This window comes from Colletotrichum lupini, chromosome 4 (genome assembly GCF_023278565.1).
Source record: "Colletotrichum lupini chromosome 4, complete sequence".
Classification (NCBI taxonomy): Eukaryota; Fungi; Ascomycota; class Sordariomycetes; order Glomerellales; family Glomerellaceae; genus Colletotrichum; species Colletotrichum lupini.
In genome coordinates this window covers 5,684,649-5,705,264 of record NC_064677.1, presented here as the reverse complement: position 1 = coordinate 5,705,264, position 20,616 = coordinate 5,684,649, and the positions used below count along the sequence as shown (strand labels likewise).

Genomic DNA, 20,616 nt, shown 5'->3' with positions numbered 1-20,616 from the left:
GACCATGAGATTGACGGTGGCCCGAACCACGGATTCATATACGTGTGTCCAGGACAGACAGATTTGGATGACAAGAGACATAGACTGACGGAATAACCCAAGAAGTCAAATTAACCTTTTCACGCACAACTCATACTTTGGTCATGCTGAAATGTTCGTCTCTTGGCTGCAAGGCTGAGAAGATCGTGAAAACGTGTTCGTGTGTAAGCGTAAATCCTACTAAAAGTTAGTTCCTCGTATTAGTCTATAAACAAGTCGGACGACGCTGGCCTGCCGCAGTTAGGGACTGCGACGGACAGAAGAATATTATAGTCGGCCGTACACAACGAGAAAGTAATACCTCTTCTTCTCCTATACCACGGGACTCGACGCAATTCAGAGTACCCATTCCTGGCGAATCTTTCAGGCTATCCAGGCCATCCAGCTGCGCGATGGGATAAAGTATCGTGTGGACCCGAGGTAACTACCTCATCCTCATTACCACCATCCAGGTGAATATAGAAACAATCTTTATACACAATGAAAAGCCCTTGTATGCCCCCTATCCAACTCCTTGCTCGTCACCATACCACCACAGCAAGTGTCCGTCCAGGTTCGACGGATCAGCTCGAAACTGTGCTGCGTGGTGAAGTTACGTCAAGCTTCAACAAGAAAAAGACGACCGGTGGTGAACTCTTCCCACCCCACGCCACCCCCTCCCTTCTTTTCCGTCTTATTGTTACATTGCCATGTATCGATCGGGTCTATCAGACGCAACACGCATTCATCCGATTTAGCAATTTCTGACATCGACTGCCTTCATCCCCAATTCAACTACGCTCCGTCCCAGCCCGGCGGAGATTATGTAACTGCACAGTAACCCGTAAGGAGAGTCCTACTACCGAATTAGCTTTGATACCCGGTAATGAAGGTGGTGGTGGTGGTAAGCGCCAGCACCGGGACGACCGGGAGATACGTGCGGACGTCAAACGTCCCGACTACACACAAACAGACCAAGTGAGTGACGAAATCGAGTTCCTGCTATTCATCTCGATAAGTAACCCTTTCACTACTCATATCATAATTACTATCCCTTTCTATATCAAGGTCCTTCTAAGGTATACACGTAGAGAAATATACTCTGCTTGATAGATATCAATGCTAGTGATAATAATGGTGGAACTGCTTGTCGGATGTGTCGAGCGGAAATCGATCTTGTCACCTACTTGCAGACACCTCCCGGTAGAGTTTTCCATCCCATGGCAACTCACTCCCTCCATCATGCGTTACCTCGGGATGAGATGTTCCCGCTCCTCGACGACTGAGAAGAGGTTTCCTAGAGAGAGAGCTTGGACTTCATATAGGCATGTGGTGTAGCGTGGGATTGGTGTAAGGAGAAAGGGGAATTACGTCACTTAGCCGTATGTCTACACGCGGGCTTCCTTTTAGAAGCTTGGTCAGGCATCACGGGTAGGAGTGAATACCAATATGGCTCGCTTAGAGGAATCAATTCAAGGAGTGTAGGTTTTTGAAAAGCCTATGAATACAAATTCGAGTCCCCGATGCTTTCCTTTACGGCTATCATGGCGTCCATTTTGATAACAATAACGCTTGGTGGGAAAATGAGAGTGTATGTGTAGACGTCCGGCACACGATCCGTCTCCGAAAGAAACACATCAAAAGCATCCTGTGAAACGCTCTATGTGTGTTGGGAAAAGATTCCTAATTTTTGCCAGTCCCGTTCCTCGAACCAAATCGAAGTAAAGACAAAAACGCCGCTTCTTTATGAGATGTGTAGTTTCCTCTCTTGTCCAATTTTTCGTGGTTCGATACGTGATTTCTTGTGTTGGTTATTTTTTTCTGCAAAGCAACGATAAGGAGTAAAAGGAAAAGTGGTATCATCAGTTTCGCACGTGAGTTGATTTTCAAGTTGAAGTTCGGTTCCAATATGATGTCGCTCTCCTAGACCTGAGCGGTCTCGGTCTTGGTAACGTCCTCCTCCTCGTCCTTGTAAGGAGGAAGGTCGGCGGACTCAGCCATGAGTTCGGACTTCTCCTCGACGGCACTGGCCTCGCGATGCGTGTTTCTGCGGGCACGGCGGCGGCAGTGACGGCGAGCGAAGGGGGCCTGACGGCGGACGAAGACACGCCAGAGGCAGACGACGAAGGTACCAACCATCATGCCAATGCTGAAATGTCGTATTAGTGGATCCGCGGGAAAGGGGGTCTCGCGACCGGGGGGTACGGGGGAAAATGGAAGACTTACATGCTAACACTGACGCCAGCAACAATGCCGATGAGGATCGGGAGCAGGATGTGGGAAGTGATGTTCTTAGCCAGCTGACCCCAGGTGTGGTGGTGGTGTCTCATCTGGCCGGCGTTGTGAGAGTGGTGTCCGTGACGGTGGTGTCCGCGCATGCTTCCGTGCTTGCGGCCTCCGCACTTCATGCCACGCATGTTTCTCAAGATGGCGGCGCGCCATCTGCAGTAGAAGGTGGTGCAGTCCTCAGCAGGCGGCTCGTGATCCTCCTCTTCCTTGTGGGACGGGACGGAGGTCTCGGTTTGCTCGACATTGCCGATCATGAGGCTTCCGGTAGGGGACTTGATGAGCTTGACCTGAACATTGGGGACGTCGGCGACGAAGCTGTTTCCGACCTCGATGATTTGGAGATCAACCTCGACGAGCTCAAGCTCCTGCTCGTTATCCTTGGCGATGGGGCGGACGCCCAGGCTGTAACCCAGCTGAGGGGTGTTGGGGTCTGCGTTTTGAGGGTGCTTGGTAGCGGCCTCTGCGAAGTCGGGAACCTGAGGAGCACGGAGAGCCTTGTACCACGAGGCAGGCTTAGGGTAGAGCTCAAAGTCGTTGACGAGGAGGTGGTCGACGCCGGTGGTGTCGGTTTCGATGGAGAAGGTGAGCTCGAGGTGGTTGTCGAGGTCCGTCATTGTGTGGTAGCGGCCATCGTGTTGACGCATCGTCAGGGGGCAGCCGGGGCAATCGACCTTGACGCGGTGGCTCGCAAGGCCTACATCTGAGGAAGCCTCCACGAAGGGGAGGGTTTTGACGATTTCGTTGTCGGCTTCGGAGATCTCGGGGACGATGACGAAGGCTTGCGTGGCCGTAATCGCCAGGCCAGCGGCGGCGAGGGATTTCAACAACATCTTGACGAGGTCTGTGTCTTTCAATCTACTTGTCGGCTGTTTTGATGTCAAAGGGGACGTGTCGATTGGGTCTGTTTGGTGATGGGAGTGTTTTGTTTCGACAGAAAATAGAGTCGAAGTTGGTCGATAGGTACGGTAAGGAGAAGGGAGGTTTAGATTTTGAAGTTGGAGTGGGAGGAGAGGTGCAATGACATGAATGCCGTGTCAATGGGTTAAGGTGGAGTAAAAAGGGACCTGAGCAGCAGCAGGCAGAGTGGTAGCGTGTGTCGGTCACTTCGTAACCACGGTACGCAGGGCAGGTTGCGCTGACGCAGCCCAGTGGTACGGGCCTCTACCCAGTAAAAAGATGGAGATCAGGTGCTGCAAGTGGCGTTAGTCTGCTGGGTGCGTGGGTGCCCACTGCTCGGGGAGAGACTGAGAGAGAGAGAGAGAGACTCACCTCAGAGAGGGGCAATCGGGGACAGCTTGGGACGCGCTAAGGTGACGGACCGGGGACGACACAGGGCAGGACAGGTGACTGGGCTGTCTCAATGGACGGGGGATTCGCGGGCGATTGCGTGTGCGGCCGGGTGGTGAGTGACTTATTCGGAACCTGCGGAGACGAATGGGGACTTTCCTCGGTGCCTGCAAGCTTTCCTACAGTCTTTCATGCCTGAGGCAAACAAGGGTCATGCCGTAGCGCTGCACATCCCTCAGCCCGATTATGTCATTCGTCCCTCTCCTTCCCTCCCAAATCCATTCTCCGTGCCTCTCTCTTTCCTTCCTGTCCAGCCGTAGAAGCCCCGCGAAAGGTCGATCGGTCTGCCTCCTCAGGCACATCTCACCTGGTCCTCACCTTCCACTCGCCATCATCCACTCGCCATCATCCACTCGCCTTGCTCGCCTGCCCAATATCTCCACTTTTATTTCCCTCTTCCACTTTCCGCTGCCTCCGTGCCGGACCACTTTCACGCGGCAACGGGCAACTACGAACGGGGGCCAACCTCCCAAGACTTCCAATACACGTATCGAGTCGCATGGCATGAGCGTCGTCCGTGCTGACTATCCAGAAGGATACAGGAACTCTCCCCCCCAGCTCCGATGGATCATGTGCTCCTGCTCTTCTGTCTCTTTGAGTTTTCGCCTACCTTATCTTCCTGTGCCTACCTTGACGCATCAATGCTAAGCGCGCTGTTGCTGTCCTATCCCTGTACCAAGAACTTGTGCTCCCTTCTTCACAATGACAGGCTTCAGCACGAGCGAGGAGTGAGCACTCAGCACCCTAATTACTTGTAGCTGCCTTCATGACGTCTACGGCGTGTGCTCGAGTCCCTTGCCACACTGAATAGTTTGGTCCTTGACCGAGCAGACGGGCCGAAGACATTGGCAAGCCTTCTAGTTGGGTGAAAGACGTGACTGACTAGTTGCTGCTTTTTAGTCTTGTTAGGTACCAAGATAAGGACTCGCTGAGCGGTGTTATTGATTTTCCATCGTTGCACCGCTAGGTCACTCCTCAGCCAAAGCCCTGCGGCGCGCCTCAGAGCAAGGGGTCTCATCCGGGTCTGAAACCCCGTCGCCGTATCATCGTGATACAGAAAGTCACCAAAGCCCACCCCCAGGTCCCAAAAGACCTAGTCAGCCCCCCTTTTTCTTTTCTCCTTCTCCCTTTGTCTCTCTTGCTGTTCGCCTTGTGCAAGTTTACCCCTACGCTGCTAGAATAGAAACAGCTGTTCTCGCTCAGGCTGTGCTGTTCCGAACGGGTGGGTTCCGGGCTCGAAAATGGTTCATGTTGGTCTCAATGGTTCGGTCTGGCCGTTGAATGTACCCCCAGTCCTCCCCAGATACTCAGCAGTGGCAAATTTTGACTATTGTGGACTCTTTTGGTTACTAGTGTCGAATACCAAAATGCAAATGGTCTCGATCTCGTAAACTGAGAAGTGAGTGCGGCGCCTTCCGCCGCCTATCGGCCTCCGAAAAGTTTCCAGGCCGGCCGCCCCGGGATCGCCGGAAATTGCACATCACGCAATCTCCATTTTCCACTCTCCGGACTCTACCGACTCTCCGCCCCGGTGCGAGTTTGTCGTTTTCCGCCGTCTCCGCCGGTCAACTTCCGCTTTTGGTCCAATCCGTAGGTAGGTAGGTAAGGCAGAAAAGGAAAAGAAGGGCCGCTCTCATCTCGGTTTCGCTCATGAATGTGGTGACGATTTTTCTGCTCAATCTGCCTTACCACTTTGGTCTCGAGAGGTTCGAGCCGTGTGACTTGTTGCTAGATACGGGCATATGTAAGGCTAGGCGCCGTGCTCGCGTATTGCTCATCGGCATGAAATCTTGATGAATTGCGGTCCTGCTGAGAATCTCGCGGATTTTCTGAGGTCTTCACAAACACGGGTGGCAGAAAGCTTCAAGCCTTCCGGTCCGTGACGACTTCCGTACTATTATACTCGAACTCATAGGAAGCCCGACGATGCCCATATCAAAACGTGAGAGCACTGTAACATGGGCTCGAGAGAAGTCTACATACTCCCCGATGAAATCTTCACAGTCCCTGGATCTATACCAAGGCATGAAGCTGGTAGAGAAGAAGAAGTCTTTCAAATCGAGATTCTTGCCGTATCTCCCATTCAACTCAACCTCACCCTCTCTCCGATTTCGTCATATCAGCATCTGCATCAAGCACTTTTACCTAGCCCACGGCAAGAATGACCATGTATCGGACACAGTAGCTCAACCTGCCATGCAGAAGAAAAACACTTTAGCAATAGTCTAAATATAATGGACCCAAGTGAGCACCGCATCGCCCCCCAACTCAAACCTGAGGCTAGCCAATTCCAAAATAGTTGAAGGGCACCAGAGAAGTGAATGTGCAAAAAATCAGCCGAGGAGAGCCATCACAGCAAGAGAGTTACGGGTTGCCCAAGGTGAAGATCTGCTCTCACGGGTTCCAAACGTCGAATTTGTTGACTGCAGGGCCTGCCCGTAAGGCAATGCAGCGTTCTCTCAGCCGAATTTCGAGCCCAACAGGGCTGGTGAAGAATTCAAATTTAATATCATTGCGAGTCACATGTCATGAGAGCCATGATATCACGCTCACGGCAAGTCTACATGTGCTATTTGGCACTTGCTCACCCCGAGCCTGGGAGACAACCTCTCTCAGAAGATATAGAGTACTGTATGTTTAGCCGCCATGGCTGGCAAAGCCCCTTGAGGCATAAGATGCTCTGCTCTCGACTGGATGTATACATTTCCATAAAGATATCTATCAAGATGTCTGAAAGTCAAGGCTGATGACAGACGTGGAATAAAGTGGTATTATTCACCATCTTGTTTGTCCCAGTCGAGCTCGTCACCTTTCTCGACGTGCAACATTACGTCTGAGGAAACGCCTTGAGATTTGGCGACGAGCCTTTGAAAAAGCTTCGTCAGTATCTCACGATGACCGGCGACAGCTTGTGTGGTAACTGCGCAAATGATAGGAAACCTTCTAGACATCCATTACCCGATATCCACCCGGACTCCTTCTGGGCTTGCGTTCGTCTGTCATCTTGGGAAAGTATCACAGCTGGGAAAGAGCAAGGTTATCAAGGTCGTGGGCAAAACATTGCCTTTCCATGCACGTCGTGAAGCAGTTGGGAGCGACGAGAACGGGCGAGGACATCGTCTTATATATGACTTGAGGTGAGGTAAATCACCGGACCTAGTTGATGAGAGAACACCCGTCACAACGGGCCCAGATTCGAGATATCTTTCAAGACCATGAGCATTGCCACGGCCGGATCATGGAGTGAAGGTACATACGATTGCCATTCTTTCAGACAAGTGCGCCAGGTGTCTCTGTGAATTGAGGATGTGTAGCGGGATAGGCTAGCTATGCGCAAGGGGCAATATTAGAGCTGGATAATTAAATCCCAAGATTCGGCCGTGAGTGAGCCTCAACGATGCCATGTTCCGTTCTTTCTTCTCGTAGTCAGTAGGTACATCAGCGAGAGCCTTGTCTTCGTCTTCCTGACGTCACGCTGCGACACTTCAGCAGCAGTGTTCAATACAAACCGTATCCCAACTTTCGATATCTTTCTATCGTCATCGCTAACCACCGTCTGTGGACATTCATCCAACGTAAACGGTGATCGCAATTACCTTAATCCGTAGCTATCAGCGGTCCTCAACTACGAGTGAATCATCTCTCATCATACGATTGGGGATGATCACCTTGACAGACCCACGCCAGAGAGACTAGCTTGCATAGCGACAAAATTTCCGTGTAATATTACTTTTGAGTTTCGCACGCGCCAAGAAGTCGCCATGTATCAGCTGTCAGAAACCTTGATAAATGATGCCAATTGCTGTTCCTCTTAAGCAAAGATTAATGAAGGGAGAAGAACAAAGTCAGTCTCTAGATGCCTTGACGATGGTCTGTTTGTGCTAAACGCAATTGGAGATCCAGGACCCATTTGGGCATGCACAACATTTAGTGCGTATCACGGGCAAGGGGATCGAGAACGCGACTCAAGCTCAGAGATTGAGTTTTCTAGAAGATTATAGTCAAGCACGCAAGCTAGTTAGCCTGACGATTCGACATGATCGACACTTCGTTGGAATGCTCGCCGAGGCTGGAGATGAGATTCGGGGACCGGCATGTGGATGCCACCAATTCGGAATCCGGAAGAGATGTACATCACTCATACCTGTTAGTGTGACATTTGAAGCCCCTTTAATAACCTGTACAGCAGCAAACAAACCCAATTTGCCAGGCTTCGCTGGCGAGGCGAGGAATGGGAAAGCCTGTCATTGCGGTTTATTGCAAGCCAATGGCCATTGTTCAAAGGGAGGAAATGTTGTTGGGATCTGTGTGTTGCGTTGCGAATAGATAATGTGCTACCCACCGTGATATCGAGATGAAGATCCCGAGCCTTGTAAAGGCATCTCCACACCGGAGGCTAGTCGGCGCCGTGGGGCCGGACGGTTTGACTTTGACAGTTGGGCACGGGAGCTAGCGAGCTGCCAATTAGAGGCTCCCTCAGAATTGAAGGGTTGTTGAATTCAAAGTCAAACTCCATCATCGCACTGGCGCTTATATGGTTTGCCCTCGGAAGAACGCAAATCGCTTCTGGCGGCTTTTGTCGGAGATGACGTACCGGTCAGATAGGGACGACCGAAAATGAGGTCAAGACTGGAGAACGTATCGCCCGTAATGCAGGCCGAAAATCTTTCTTCGCCGTGGGAAATAATGGCCTACCTGCGTGACTGGCGGCGCATTGTTTCGTTTCGTCCCAAAGTTCCACGTGCGGATGAGGAGTCGAGGACGGCTATTCAAATTCTGCGGAGATACGGGCAGTGGAAGCAGTCATTGAGTTTTTCTCTTCTGCTGATGTGAAGCACAACGTATCTAGAAATGGCTGCCTCGGTAGCAGATGGGAGGAGGCATAGACCCTGAGCTCAAGCCGCGCGGGAGGTAGGCGTATGGACAATGCCGTCGTGTGCCTGAAGTTTCTCTCATGCGGCCTTGCCGTCGCACACTTCCGTGTTCAGCGTGCCTGAATCCTATGCCGAAGCGCTCGTCTGGAGTCAAAGAGGCAACAGTGCTTTGCCGATACCCTCAGCGCATGCTCGCAAGAGACCCATAGGTGTTGACAAACCGACAAGATTGAGCCGAATGCACCAAAGATAGGCGTGCCAATGACTGCCCTTCTCTTGCAAGCGGCGTCGTTCCTTGTCAGAGGATCGAAAAGGGTCCATGACTCTAGGGCATGCAATAGGGCATTCTCTTGCTGGTATCTGTATCCATACTTCGTACTGACCTGGGCCAATTGAGGCCATTGTGAGGGATAAAGAGATCTGACCCTGAGCCCTGTTCCATGTCCGCAGCGTGGATGCGACAGCTGAAACGCGTCTAGAACTCGACGTTGGACCTGCAGTCTGCACTGCTGTAGTCTGTAAAAGGAAAAAAATGCATCTGCGGGCGGGGGGAACCAACTCGGAAGGAGACGCCGCGCCGCGTGCCAACCTGGCGTGGTTCTCTGTGCCTTTCTTGTCGCTGCACCACTGGTTGGACGAGTCGATCCGGGACTCAGGGTTATCTCGATGTGTGCCGTGGGATTTGCGACAGGAGGCGACCGATGTGTTTGTTCAACCCCTTGGTCTGCAGTTCTGCGCATGCAGTGGCAGCGGTCCGATGGCCATCAGGTAAGCCAAGACCAAGCAGGTCGCAGAATGGCGTTTTCGGTACAGAGATACCGGGGCAAAATTCAGCACGCGGTCGACAGATCGCGTAGAGGGTGTTCCTGCAGGCGGAATAATTGCAGGAACTCTGAAGCTGCACACCGCAGGCAGACCCCCGCTCAGTTGCCTTTAAGGTAATGCTGATCAGCGTTCTCGTGCCGGGAACCTGGGGTCCCAAGGTGCAGGGCGACAGCACAGGGCAAAGGTAATTGAATATCCATTCTTCCGCTGGTTGCGCGGGCGTATCAATGGCAAGCGTATCAATGGCAAGCGTTTTTGTGTCGTAGTCCTTTTCAAAAGACACCTAGGTCACAGGGTTGGAACGTGAGTCGTTATTCTGATAATCGGCAGCACAGGAATGGTATTCTGGTTACGCAAGTCGAGAATCATTTCAACGGAGAGTCGCCGATAGGCCCATCCTTCAAGGGCCGCAGTCAGGCCATATGCCATGTTCGGAGTATTTTCCTCTCATTTTGTTCTGTGACAGACATCAGCTTAAGGAACGTGACGTTTCAATTCGTCCCGTCTCTCTGAATGGGGTGGCGGTAGTAGGTAGTAGGAGGCGGTGGTCGCCCGCGTTGATGAAGCTGGCGTTGAGATGGTCCCTTGAATGCTGTTGAAGACGAGCCGGACGAAGGTAGGCATTGGCAGAATATCTAGACACGGAGCGCGATAATTCGACAATGGCAACTTGAAAGTGGAAGCGGTGGGTGTCTGTAGCGTACGTTTTGGGAATAGTTCCCCGGAGTTGAGCATCAAGGAGCCAGCAACCGAGGTGCAAGTGGCTTGTTCCGGTTGCAGGTCGGTTCGACTTTGCTTTTTTGGAAGAATGCACACCAACGGCAACTCTGACAGGTGCAGAAAAAACGACGAACGAGGCCGAACATGCCGCAGTTTGCAGGAACACTGGAGGAAGAGGTTGAATTGGGGGCTGCGCCGTGACGGATGGTTCGAACGATATTGTTGCGATGCCGAGTCGGGCGATAAACTTGTCCAATCGGTCATTGTGTTGGACGAAAAGGTATTTCCCAAGGCACTGGAACTTTGTACAAAAACTTACAATAGCCATAGAAGACCACTTGAGGTTTTCTAGATCCTGGAGACTGAGGGACTGAGGAGGTACGAATTGGCTGGGTTGAGGTTTCCCCCAGATCGGGCCATCTGGACCGCTCTTGCAGGGATTGAAAGGGTCTTGAGGTGCGTGCCTGCGCTAGTGTTTCTGGTTAAGCCTGATACGCTCATCATTGGCCCACACCAGACCAGATTGACCCACATGTAAACTGCAGAGAGCAGGGGTTGGCCGGAGAGTGACCCCTCCAGCCGGGGCAGACCAGGGAAGGCACGCAGCAAAGCCAGCAGAGAGGGGAGGAGAAGGAAAGACTCGAAGCAGGAGCGTTGGACTAACACCTGCCTTGCCTGCGTTTGAGACGGCAAAGTGTGAAGCGAGCAACTTGCAAGAACGGCCCGGTGCAAGTCAAGACTTCGCCAATAGTCCTTCCTCCTCCTTTCTCTCAGTCTCTCTCCCCTGCCACCCCTGTCATCTGCAGCCAGGATGGCAGCGGCGACCAGGAAGGACCAGGAACGGTCGTGTTAGCGTCAGCCACAGCTCCCAAGATGAGCCGTGCCTCGTTGAATCCTTTACCCATCTGCCACTTTGGGATCTCGTTGTCCCCAAAAATGAACCCAGTCTGGAGCCAGGGGCAGCCCTTGAAGACATGCCATCAACCTTTGCAGCGACGGGCGACTTGGCTTTACAGCCTTTGCTTGACTATCGACGCCTCACTCGTGTCCTTTCCTGCTTAACTTACCTTACTTACCACACTCATATTAGCACTTCCGACCAAGGCACGTGCAAAGCAAAAGGTAATCAACACAAGCCGCAAGGGGGAACGATAGCACCGGACATTGGTACTGACTGAGACGAGACCTTTTCAACGGCCTCTTGACTCTCGACCAACTTGGGCAAAGCTGGGCATGTTGGCGTCACTCTACAACGGCCACACCCCCACCCGTCATTTCCCTGCACAATGCTCCGTTTTTTGCCTCATCCTTCAGATATCTTTGGATACTTCGTTTGCGCAATCCCGCCCCAGTGCCCCACGTGTGTGCTTGTGCTTGCTGCACCTGCAAGGTACGTGACCATGTTACGGTGAGATATCCATTTCAAGGTACTTTACATGCTTACTGCGCTTCTTTACATAGCATACTCGTACCGATAAAGACGGATAGCAACACCACCACGCTCGCTTTCGGCGCATTATCCGGACTTGACCTGGACGTGCAGAGGGGAAGAGGCAGAAAAAAAAGAGGACGAAATTTGCAGTGAAGGTATGTACGCAGTACGAGCAGCAACAGCAAGGGGGGAAAGGGTCATAGGCTCGCAAAACACCGACTTTCACCCCTGGTCTTTCTCTCTCTCTCACTCCAAAAGTCAAGTTCCGTGCCGGTGGATGGTGGAGTCTTTTCTCTTGCACCGATTCTGCTGAATGGGCTGTCTCTCAGGCCAGACCATCCCCAGTCCACGTCCCAAAATCCCACCCCCGTCCGTCTCTAGACTCTAGATTGGGATTCAGACCCAGCCCAGCCCGGCCCTCTTCTGGCAGTCTGCTTCCACTCGTTTTTGATCTCTGGGGATCCCTCCTCACTTCCTCTCTAATCCCTCCTGTCCCGTCTCGACCGACTCCTCTCTCTCTCTTTTCTTCTTGACTTCCACCTCGGGACCACCTCCATCAACCTTTCCGTGTGGTTGTGACTTGTTGCCGCAGACCAGTCGAGTCAACCCTACCGATACTGGTTCTTGTAAGTCGTCGCTTGTAGCTGTCACATACGGGTTGTCCAGCCAGGCACGCGGCCCGTCCGTTCTACTGTCCCTCGACAGATCAGATCCCGTCACGATACGTACATCTGTGTGTCCGCCGACCAACCAATTCAATACACACAGACACAGACCCAGTTCACGCACACCACTCACACACACACACACACACGCATACTGCGTACGCACACCTTTCACTTCTCGACCTTCTTTTCTTCTTCCAATCTCGTCGACTTGATCGGCCGCCATTGGTCTTTTCTTCCTTTTTGCCGCCGCCAACCGGACATAAGTTTTTGTCTTGAAGACTAACTGCCGCAACCCGTCCGAGAACCTCAACAAGGCCTGCGTCATTAACCTCTCTGACCCTCTTTACTCTCTCGCGACTCTCCGTCTTTCTCTCACCGGACCGTCGCCACGGGATTCCTCACTCCGCCTTGGAGCAAACGCATATCATCGACGCTCCGTTACCCCACGCGACCTCGCCTGTCAGTTCGCACATCATATCACCATTGAATCCACCACGGACCTGCTTCTTCGCCTGATTGTCTCTTGATCTCCAAATCTTCAGACGTCAGTCACTAGGTCCCCCCCGGAGACAACCTGCCTCCCCGACGCCGGACACACCCTGTCCGTTCCGCCCGTCTGAAACACTCTCAGTCCTTTCTACAGCACCGCAAGACCCATCGTGTGTCGTGCACTCACCCGCGCTCGTCTCACCCACTCGATTTCTCTTCACCCATCCGCCGTCAGAGTTGCACTCTGCTGCTGCTGTTGCGCCGACGACTGCGTTGGCCCGTCTGTTTGTCGAAGCATTTGCTGCTAAGACGCGCTCTTGCCATTGCTCCGACGTCGATGCCATCACCTTGTAGTCATTCTCATCACCGCAGTCGCTCACTTACTCAATCACTCAACCAACAAACCCGTCCGCTATCCAAGGCCGTCACAACTGCATCCCATCTCTCTTCATCTCTCTATCAAAAGCAATCACAAATCTTGCCTGCTGGACGAATCACGTCCGACAAAGGCCAAGTCTCGAAACACCAAATGTACGTGATCCTCTTTGGGACTTCCCCTACCCGTGGCCCGGCTGTTCAGGTGTTCCTTGCTTGGAGAGGGTGCGGCCGACTTGAGGCAACCCTCCCGAACCACCGGGAATCCTCTGTACCTGTTACTGGGGGGCCAGTTTGCCTTGAGTGGCCGTGCTGCTTCTACTCTCTCTCTCTCTCTCTTCCGCTTCGCCTCTCTTCCTTCCAAATCCCCTCACACTTATCCGGTGCTGACCTGGACTTTTGTACCATAGATTGTCCAACGCGTCTTTTCATTCCCTGCCATCCTAATTAATCCATTTAGCAATCTCTATCCTGCTACCTCAGTGTACGCACTTCATTCCTTGGCCGCCTTTTCGTTCCGTTCTTTTCCTTGGCCAACCCGCCACCCTACTGCACTTCAGCGTCGCTCTAGACTTCGATTCTTCCTAATAGGCCTGGGTCCTGTTTTTCAACCTCACGCAGTTACACCGCCTCGCATAAGAGCTGAGCGGCCATTCATTTGATCTAACTCTCAGCCGCTCTTTTCTATCCGCGAATCTGCGTCGTCTGCTGCAAGTCGCATTGCCACCGCGAGCCTATACGAGCGTCCCCTCGGACAATTTCAGCTACGCCACCACATCACTTAACCATTGGCGACCCGCAGGAACCACGGTTATAGAAGCTGCACCTGGGTGATACCGCAGAGCGAATGGTCTAATTGTCGTGCCTGGACGTACAGGCATCTTGGAAAGGAAAGAAAAACAAACAGGAAGTCAGGAGGAAACGAAACTCTGATGTCGCTGGATCGAATTCACGAGTACTAAATGAGTCAACCCCAATATGGAAGAGATATGGATCGACCGCCAGTTGCAGGATCCGTCAAGCGGGCGAGAGAGCGGGCTCAAGCCGGATTCCCGAGGGAACAGTATTCTCCGCCGAGCGCCACGAGGTTCCCGATAATGGAAGAAGATCCAGACAGCCCCACGGATGTCTCAGACCGGCGTCAAATCGTCGAGCCGACACAATCACGGATACCGAGACTTCAACTACCGAATGGCTTGCAAAATAAAGATGGCAGCCCCGGGCTTGCCATCTCCCGACCGACACAAATTCCACAGTGGCCGCTGCCAGGACCGATTCCGTCGCCCGTGAACAACTCCGATGCGGAACCCTATCGACCTCCTCCGGGCCGTGGACCACCGCCGCAACGACCTCCGCGCCCAAGTAGAGTACCCTCAATATTGGACAGTTCCCGGGTCCAGGATCACACTCCCGTTTTTCAATATACCCCACAAAGCGGACGAGAATCAACGCTGAGCCAAGATGTCTCATCCGCACCGCTTACCCCGTCATCAAGACACACGCAATCATCACTTTCTTCAGTCGGATCGATTCCAGACTTCCCTTTGCCATCGACTCTGCCACCCGTCGCCGTGCCACAACCTGCAGTACCACCGAGACGGAGCGTAACTTTGGGTCCTCCGCCGTCCTCCCGTCGAGGCGACTCATCGTTCTATTCGAATGCTTCGTTCGTCTCGCCGATTCCCGAAGAGAGTCCTCGGTCGAGGTCCCACACCTCTTTCGCTTCCAGCGCTGCTATGCCCGAGAGCTGGGGCAGTCAATCCCCAGGTTTCAGCCCAGGGTATCCAGATGACTTCTACGAGGACGACGCGTATTCAACCGAGGACGAAAACAGTCAAATGAGCCGCGGTACAGGATCGCCATATGGTGATGCAGGAGACGAGAGCAAACTTGTTCGGAGTGCTAGCTTGGGCAAGATGTCGAAGCCTTCAATCGTGATGAACCGAGCCCCAAGCAACGGAGACCCGATGCCGCAGGATGTACTCAATGAACAAGAGTCGCCGCGGCGGTCGCCAGTCCCTCCTTTCCAGCTTCCCGTCAGTCCTTTTGACGCTGGTACAGCGTACTATGAGGCTTCCAGCTCCTCAGGAACGGCCCCTACCACAGCAGCCACCGCCACGACCCCATCCATCTCGGCCAACGCCATGCTAGGCGCTTTTGCCGCTGCCAGTGCGACGGATCCAGCAGAATTGAGGAAGGTTACGCCGTCCCCCCGACCGTACAACCGCCTTTCGGCCATTCGACGACCACCCAAACTCGGACTCGACATGGACTCAGTCAGGCAAATGGAATCCAGGGGTAGCATGACGAGTTTACCGGATCTTATCAAACGAGCAACCCGCCTGGCTGCTTTGATCGATCGGGGACGCAGACCTGCCAGTAGATTCGAGATGGATGACGGTACGTGGCCGGACGAGAAGGCATTTGGGCGAGAGGGGGAGCAGCAGATGTCTGGCGTGTCTTGTAAGTCAACTTTTCAATTTTTACCGCGGTAGTATTGGCTAACTGTTTCTTCAGCTGGCGACAAGCACCAGTCGGGCCTGTCTGACATGCTCGCTGCATTCCCGCCACCTGCGGCCACGACACCAAACCCCCCCAACCGTGGAAGCTGGTTCAGACGAGCCTCACAAGCCTCGTGGCCACTGGCACCGGGCAGTAGGGGCAGCACGCCTCAGCCTGTGACTAGAGCGATGGCGGCAAGAGGATCTCCGCTGGCCAGGCTCGAATCCAACGACGGCGAGTCTTCGACTAAGCGCCGTAGAAAGTGTTGCGGGCTGCCACTATGGGCCTTTATTCTCATCGTCTTTCTCATTTTGGGAATCATTGCCGCCGCAATCATCGTCCCCCTCGAATTCTTCGTATTCCGCAAAAATAGATCTGCTACTCCTCCAGCAGCGGAGCCGGCCCTGACCCAGTGCCAGAACCAGCTCAAGTGCGAGAACGGCGGAACAAACGTCGTATCACAAAACGTTTGTTCCTGTATCTGTATCAACGGGTTCACTGGGCAGACCTGCACCGTGGCCGGAGCAACAGGCTGCACCACCACCAACCTCTCGGGGAACTCTACCTCGACTAATTTTAGTAATGTCACTCTCGGCCAGGCGGTTCCACGACTACTGCAACAATCACAGACGAACTTTACGGTTCCTCTGGACGGTACCGATATTCTTGCGAAGTTCAACACGGAAAGCCTATCATGCATTGCGCAGAACTCGCTCGTGACATTCGACGGACGTTCCACTCGCACTGGAACTGTCATTTCAGACACGGATCTCAACGCCAAGGGCGCAATTCCTGTTCAGGTCATCACTATCCTCCCAGGGCAAGCGGCAACTATCACGATTGACATCAACGCACCGGGAGGTGTGATCCTACCCTCGCCAGATATTGTTGGTGGATTCACAACACTCACAGGGCCGTTCCGTGTCACAACCATTCACGCTTCCAGCTCCACCATGTGGGCTACTATTCCAATGGTGCCCTCACCAACACCAACACCTGAGACGACTTCCTCTGTAGCCCCGCCGGCAACTACGATCCCGCCTACGACGATACCAACGACAACCACGTCAGAGACCCCTCTGGTCCCCTCAGTACCAGTGTCGTCTGCGCCAGCACCTAGCCCGACCTTCACGGTCACCGAGGAGACATTGGACTTTGCCCGTGTCTCGATTCTTCTCATTCTCGAGAGGCAAACCTTGATGGCGGCGACAACGGCACAGACAGTTTTGCAGCGTTTCTTCACGACTGCGGACCAGGGCACTCGGCAGCAAAGTGGCGGCGTTACGCCCGCCCAGGCACTGAACGTGACACTTGGCGGAGGCAACTCAGTGGACCTTGTCAATTTCCTCATCACCATCCCGGGAGGCATTCAGGTTGGCCGCAAGAGCAGCTGAGAGGCGAACACAAAAAACGATGGCCGACCGCACGATGGTCGTGGCGGCGTGCCGAGGCGTGCGTGGGAAAAAAAAAAGTACATAGATATGACGCTTAATGAGGTGACTCGGCGCTCCTTCTTTTTGGTTAGGAGCTCTGGGCGGTACGAGAGATGTGTAGGCACGCCGGCCGACCATGTTGTATAAAAAGATTCTGGTGCGTTTTTCTTATTTTCTACGAGCGGAGGACATTTTTGGCAACGCATAGCATCTCGTCGTGTACGAGTAAGTAAAGCGAAGGCGTTGGAACTGAGAGAAGGAAGTCGAAGGAGCTATGCAGATACCACTGATATCAAATCAAGACATAATCACCTGTACACACATGACTGTATTGCTTAATGGGGTGAAGTGAAACATGAAGTTGGGAAACCAAAGGGATGTGATCGTTCCAGTTAGCTTTCACGGTGTCAAATGACGTAAAGGTATGTAGTATATATGAGGGACAGAGTGTGTGGGCTGGCTGCTTGTCACGATATTGGCAGTAGGGTTTTGATAGGATGGAAATCCTTATGGGATGTCCTGGGCTCGTGGCAGATTGTCGGGATCGCCGCGGAGGGTTTAATCTCAGCGAACCAAGGATTTGAATCGGCGGGCCTTTGTGCCGTAAGCCGGCGCGGATTGTCTAGATGAACACCATTCAAGTTGACCGAGGTTTTTTTTTCTTTTCTTTTTTTGCAACGTGACTTTGTGCCCGCAGTCTCGGGCTGGTACCACGAGGGTCAATGGATGGTTCAATACCCGGGCTTCAAGACAGAAGTCGCGCAAAGAGGTGAGTACAGGCAGCGGGTCCCACACTTGAAGCTTTCGAAGGCAACGTGGTGGTTTTCTTCTTCTTCTTTCGAACAGCGCGCCGTTTTCCCTCTCAGGTTAATTGATTGAGATGTTTGAGGAAGAGACTTGACGGAAGGCGTGGGATGGGCTTTTTGTTTCCCCCCCCCTGCTCTGCTTCTTGTGTTTCTATGATTACGGATACAGAATTAAAATAAGAACATGTACGACTAGCGGAAGCAACTGAAATTTTGCTAGAATGCTGTCGTGCTACGTTGAACAAAAAAGTAAACAACGTTTTATGCGACCTCTTGAGAGAAATCGAGGCTGAGCTGAGCCTTGACGACCGAAAGACACGGCTTTCCCAAGGTTTGTGCCAAGTCGCCGGAAGTTGAGATGGGCGGGAGCTTGGCGCTAGGACTGATTGTAAGTTCTTTCCGAGAAGTTTGCTATTTGCCTCTGGTTAGTTAGTTGCAGGTGGGCTTGCGCAAGAATTCGGTGTTTCTTGGCAGGCAAAGTTTGATATCTTTCGCGGTGGCCTGAGCGTTTCGACGTCTTTCTTTCTCGCCTTGTCTGTCGAACCTTTAAACCATCTTCGAGAATAGTGCATCTGTTGCAGCGCGGACAGCCGGCCTGATTTTGTGTGTACGGATACTCCTCCCCGCTCGAATTCCTCAGTCTCGACCCTCGCCCACATTGTGGCCCTGGACTCGTCGTCTGCCGGGGACCACAACAGGGTCGAGAATGGCCAAATTTGAAGTGCCCAGCCCGGTTATCTCAGGGCAAGGAAACATGGCCCCCGTCGCCGGCGGTAGTGGTTTTGGTAGCGCGGGGGAGAGAGCCCCAGGAAACTTCCATGAATCTTTGATATGGTGAATCCGTGTTCAAGGGCATGTCTCTGCTACAAGTGCCGACCTTCTGATATTCAGTTCTTAGTGGACAGAAGTCTCTCTCAGACTCACGCACACTCTGTGCCACTGTGGCTCTGCGCGCGCTCTCTCTCTCTTTCTTACTTTCCAAATTCCCAGGCACTAACAGATCCTCCTCTTCCCCCTTCTCCACCAAAACACCCCTGCGATTTCTCAACCCCCTTTCCAGGCGCAGGCGTGCCAGAGCAAGGGTTCCTGCATCGGTGCCAATCCTTCCCTTCCCAAGTTTCCTCCCCGGTGGCCCACCCCTCCCCTCCTCCATCTCCTCCACCCGCGTGCCCTGCGGCGGTGCTTGCCAACGATGCCCGTTCGCTTGAGGGTTCAGAGTGGGTTTTCTCGCAGTGGATGAGGGAAATCTGTTCGAGGGTGATTGCGGCACACCATGGGCGGGCTGTTTGTTCGGCGTTCCACAGAGGAGGGGAGGAGGAGGGAGAGAGTGACGAAATGTGGGAATAAGGACTGGAACATTTCTCAAGGCTCATAGTCCAAAACTCCGGACTGAACTGTCAGCCAGAAAAGAGTTCGTCGGGTGGTCTTGAAACCCATCATCCGTTCTGGACCGCCCCGAACCCCTGAACTTGGTCTGTCAGATTTGCAGGAGAACGAACGGTGAACACTCAGAGAGACATGCCAGACACAGCCACACAGCCTCCCTCGTGCTTGGAGCAGACGACAGCATCCATGATCTATCAGAGTGACAGAGGAGGCTGCAAGAACGCGACTACGGGTCATCGTGTCGCAGTTCGGCGCGCGTTACCATGTCGGCTCACTTGCATCGCATAGCACGCATCCAACGGGAAATAAGGTAAACTCGCCCGTCCCTCCCATCCTGCCATGCCCACCATCCACCTCGTGGCTCTTCACCCCTTGCTAAGAAGGGCCAGCTAAGCCCGCCCATTGAGGCTGTGGAGAGACGAACCATTCTCCAGAGACTGCAAGAGAGAGAGGGGGGGAGAGAAACGGCCAAGTGCGCTACGGATAAGCAGGTACCGTTTAGCGTAGATGACTCCCAGAGAGTACTTACTTTGCAACAGACACACACCCACATCCTTAGAACGCACTTGGGTCCTGAGAGTAGCAATGAATAGCAACAGAGCCCACTTGGCGCCAGCGGATGCCGCTGATGGCTGCAGCATCATTACTCTAATCCCGGCCGCGCCCTGTTGGGCCTGGCCTTGGAGCAGCAGCAAGAGGAGGAGGCAGAAGAAGAAGAGGCAAAGAGACAGAGAGAGACACCACCCAGTCGGGGACGGCAACTGGACCTGGGCTTTTGCTTTTTGGCTCACAAGTGGGTTGGCTGCTCATCCTTGGATGACCCCTTCCTTGCTCTCTCCCTCGCTCTCAATCTGCCGCCATCTCAATTTACCTTACCTTCCTGTTCGTTGGCTTGGCTTACTTTCTCTTCCTTATCCTCTTCCTTTCACTTTCATCCTCACTTCTTCCAAATTGCTCTTCTCTCGGGCCATCCTTCCCCTTCGCCTTCGCCTGACTTATCAACCTTATTCGCTCCTTTACCTGTCTAGTCAGTCGCCCTCCGTCGAAGGAAGGAAAAAGGTTTCCCGCTTTGGTTCTGTTCTTCTTCCTTGCTACCTACCTATCCACCAGTCAATTCGTTTCTCTTTCAATTCTGGCTGCCCGTTCCTTCTTTTGGCTCCTGCTCATCTTGGGTTGTACGGCGCATTAAGACGACGCCAGCCTTCCTTACGTGGGCCGTTCCTCGACGCGCGCAGACATCACAGTCACGCTTCTGGCGTCGCCTGGCCTGGCTGACTCGACGACACACTGTTGGGATCCCTTTCACCTTCTCCCCGCAAGGCCTTGTGTCCGGATCCGGTTTGGACTTGCACTCTAAGCGGTTGAACCTCGACGTTCCCCTCCCCCCGGATTCAACTTCATCCCATCTCGAAATAATCTCAAGTAGCACTTCCACATATCCCCAGACAACGT

At 53.2% G+C, this 20,616-nt stretch overlaps 5 protein-coding genes across 5 annotated transcripts; 3 read left to right on the top strand and 2 right to left on the bottom strand.

The window, feature by feature from the left end:
- Nucleotides 1–4: 4 nt before the first annotated feature.
- Nucleotides 5–1,304, top strand: CLUP02_08791 (uncharacterized protein; the record flags this gene model as incomplete). The annotated part of the gene is made up of 7 exons (XM_049287773.1): nucleotides 5–16; nucleotides 84–195; nucleotides 280–318; nucleotides 380–491; nucleotides 582–730; nucleotides 830–1,036; nucleotides 1,183–1,304. 7 exons carry the CDS (start codon nucleotides 5–7, stop codon nucleotides 1,302–1,304), a joined length of 753 nt encoding a protein of 250 aa, XP_049144916.1.
- A 212-nt stretch (nucleotides 1,305–1,516) lies between these two features.
- On the bottom strand, nucleotides 1,517–3,137 carry CLUP02_08790 (uncharacterized protein; the record flags this gene model as incomplete). Its single annotated transcript, XM_049287772.1, has 3 exons — nucleotides 1,517–1,678; nucleotides 1,948–2,167; nucleotides 2,245–3,137. 3 exons carry the CDS (start codon nucleotides 3,135–3,137, stop codon nucleotides 1,517–1,519), a joined length of 1,275 nt encoding a protein of 424 aa, XP_049144915.1.
- A 530-nt stretch (nucleotides 3,138–3,667) lies between these two features.
- CLUP02_08789 (uncharacterized protein) lies at nucleotides 3,668–7,980 on the top strand (the record flags this gene model as incomplete). The annotated part of the gene is made up of 20 exons (XM_049287771.1): nucleotides 3,668–3,709; nucleotides 3,780–3,881; nucleotides 3,915–4,141; nucleotides 4,190–4,408; nucleotides 4,486–4,528; nucleotides 4,622–4,750; nucleotides 4,858–4,908; nucleotides 4,948–4,986; nucleotides 5,059–5,235; nucleotides 5,512–5,877; nucleotides 5,992–6,092; nucleotides 6,188–6,390; nucleotides 6,451–6,485; nucleotides 6,540–6,666; nucleotides 6,743–6,791; nucleotides 6,848–6,903; nucleotides 7,081–7,212; nucleotides 7,471–7,524; nucleotides 7,586–7,804; nucleotides 7,865–7,980. The coding sequence occupies 20 exons, from the start codon at nucleotides 3,668–3,670 to the stop codon at nucleotides 7,978–7,980; spliced, it is 2,487 nt and encodes an 828-aa protein (XP_049144914.1).
- Nucleotides 7,981–8,050: 70 nt separating this feature from the next.
- CLUP02_08788 (uncharacterized protein) lies at nucleotides 8,051–13,918 on the bottom strand (the record flags this gene model as incomplete). The annotated part of the gene is made up of 26 exons (XM_049287770.1): nucleotides 8,051–8,227; nucleotides 8,293–8,419; nucleotides 8,496–8,615; nucleotides 8,692–9,147; nucleotides 9,218–9,636; nucleotides 9,687–9,799; nucleotides 9,837–10,320; nucleotides 10,393–10,542; nucleotides 10,606–10,782; nucleotides 10,865–11,038; nucleotides 11,088–11,100; nucleotides 11,207–11,300; nucleotides 11,434–11,456; nucleotides 11,518–11,598; nucleotides 11,722–11,814; nucleotides 11,908–11,984; nucleotides 12,046–12,298; nucleotides 12,354–12,506; nucleotides 12,576–12,695; nucleotides 12,768–12,789; nucleotides 12,850–13,041; nucleotides 13,161–13,335; nucleotides 13,412–13,461; nucleotides 13,526–13,583; nucleotides 13,655–13,745; nucleotides 13,806–13,918. The coding sequence occupies 26 exons, from the start codon at nucleotides 13,916–13,918 to the stop codon at nucleotides 8,051–8,053; spliced, it is 4,005 nt and encodes a 1,334-aa protein (XP_049144913.1).
- An 81-nt stretch (nucleotides 13,919–13,999) lies between these two features.
- Nucleotides 14,000–16,933, top strand: CLUP02_08787 (uncharacterized protein; the record flags this gene model as incomplete). The annotated part of the gene is made up of 2 exons (XM_049287769.1): nucleotides 14,000–15,500; nucleotides 15,555–16,933. 2 exons carry the CDS (start codon nucleotides 14,000–14,002, stop codon nucleotides 16,931–16,933), a joined length of 2,880 nt encoding a protein of 959 aa, XP_049144912.1.
- Between the last annotated feature and the right edge of the window lie 3,683 nt (nucleotides 16,934–20,616).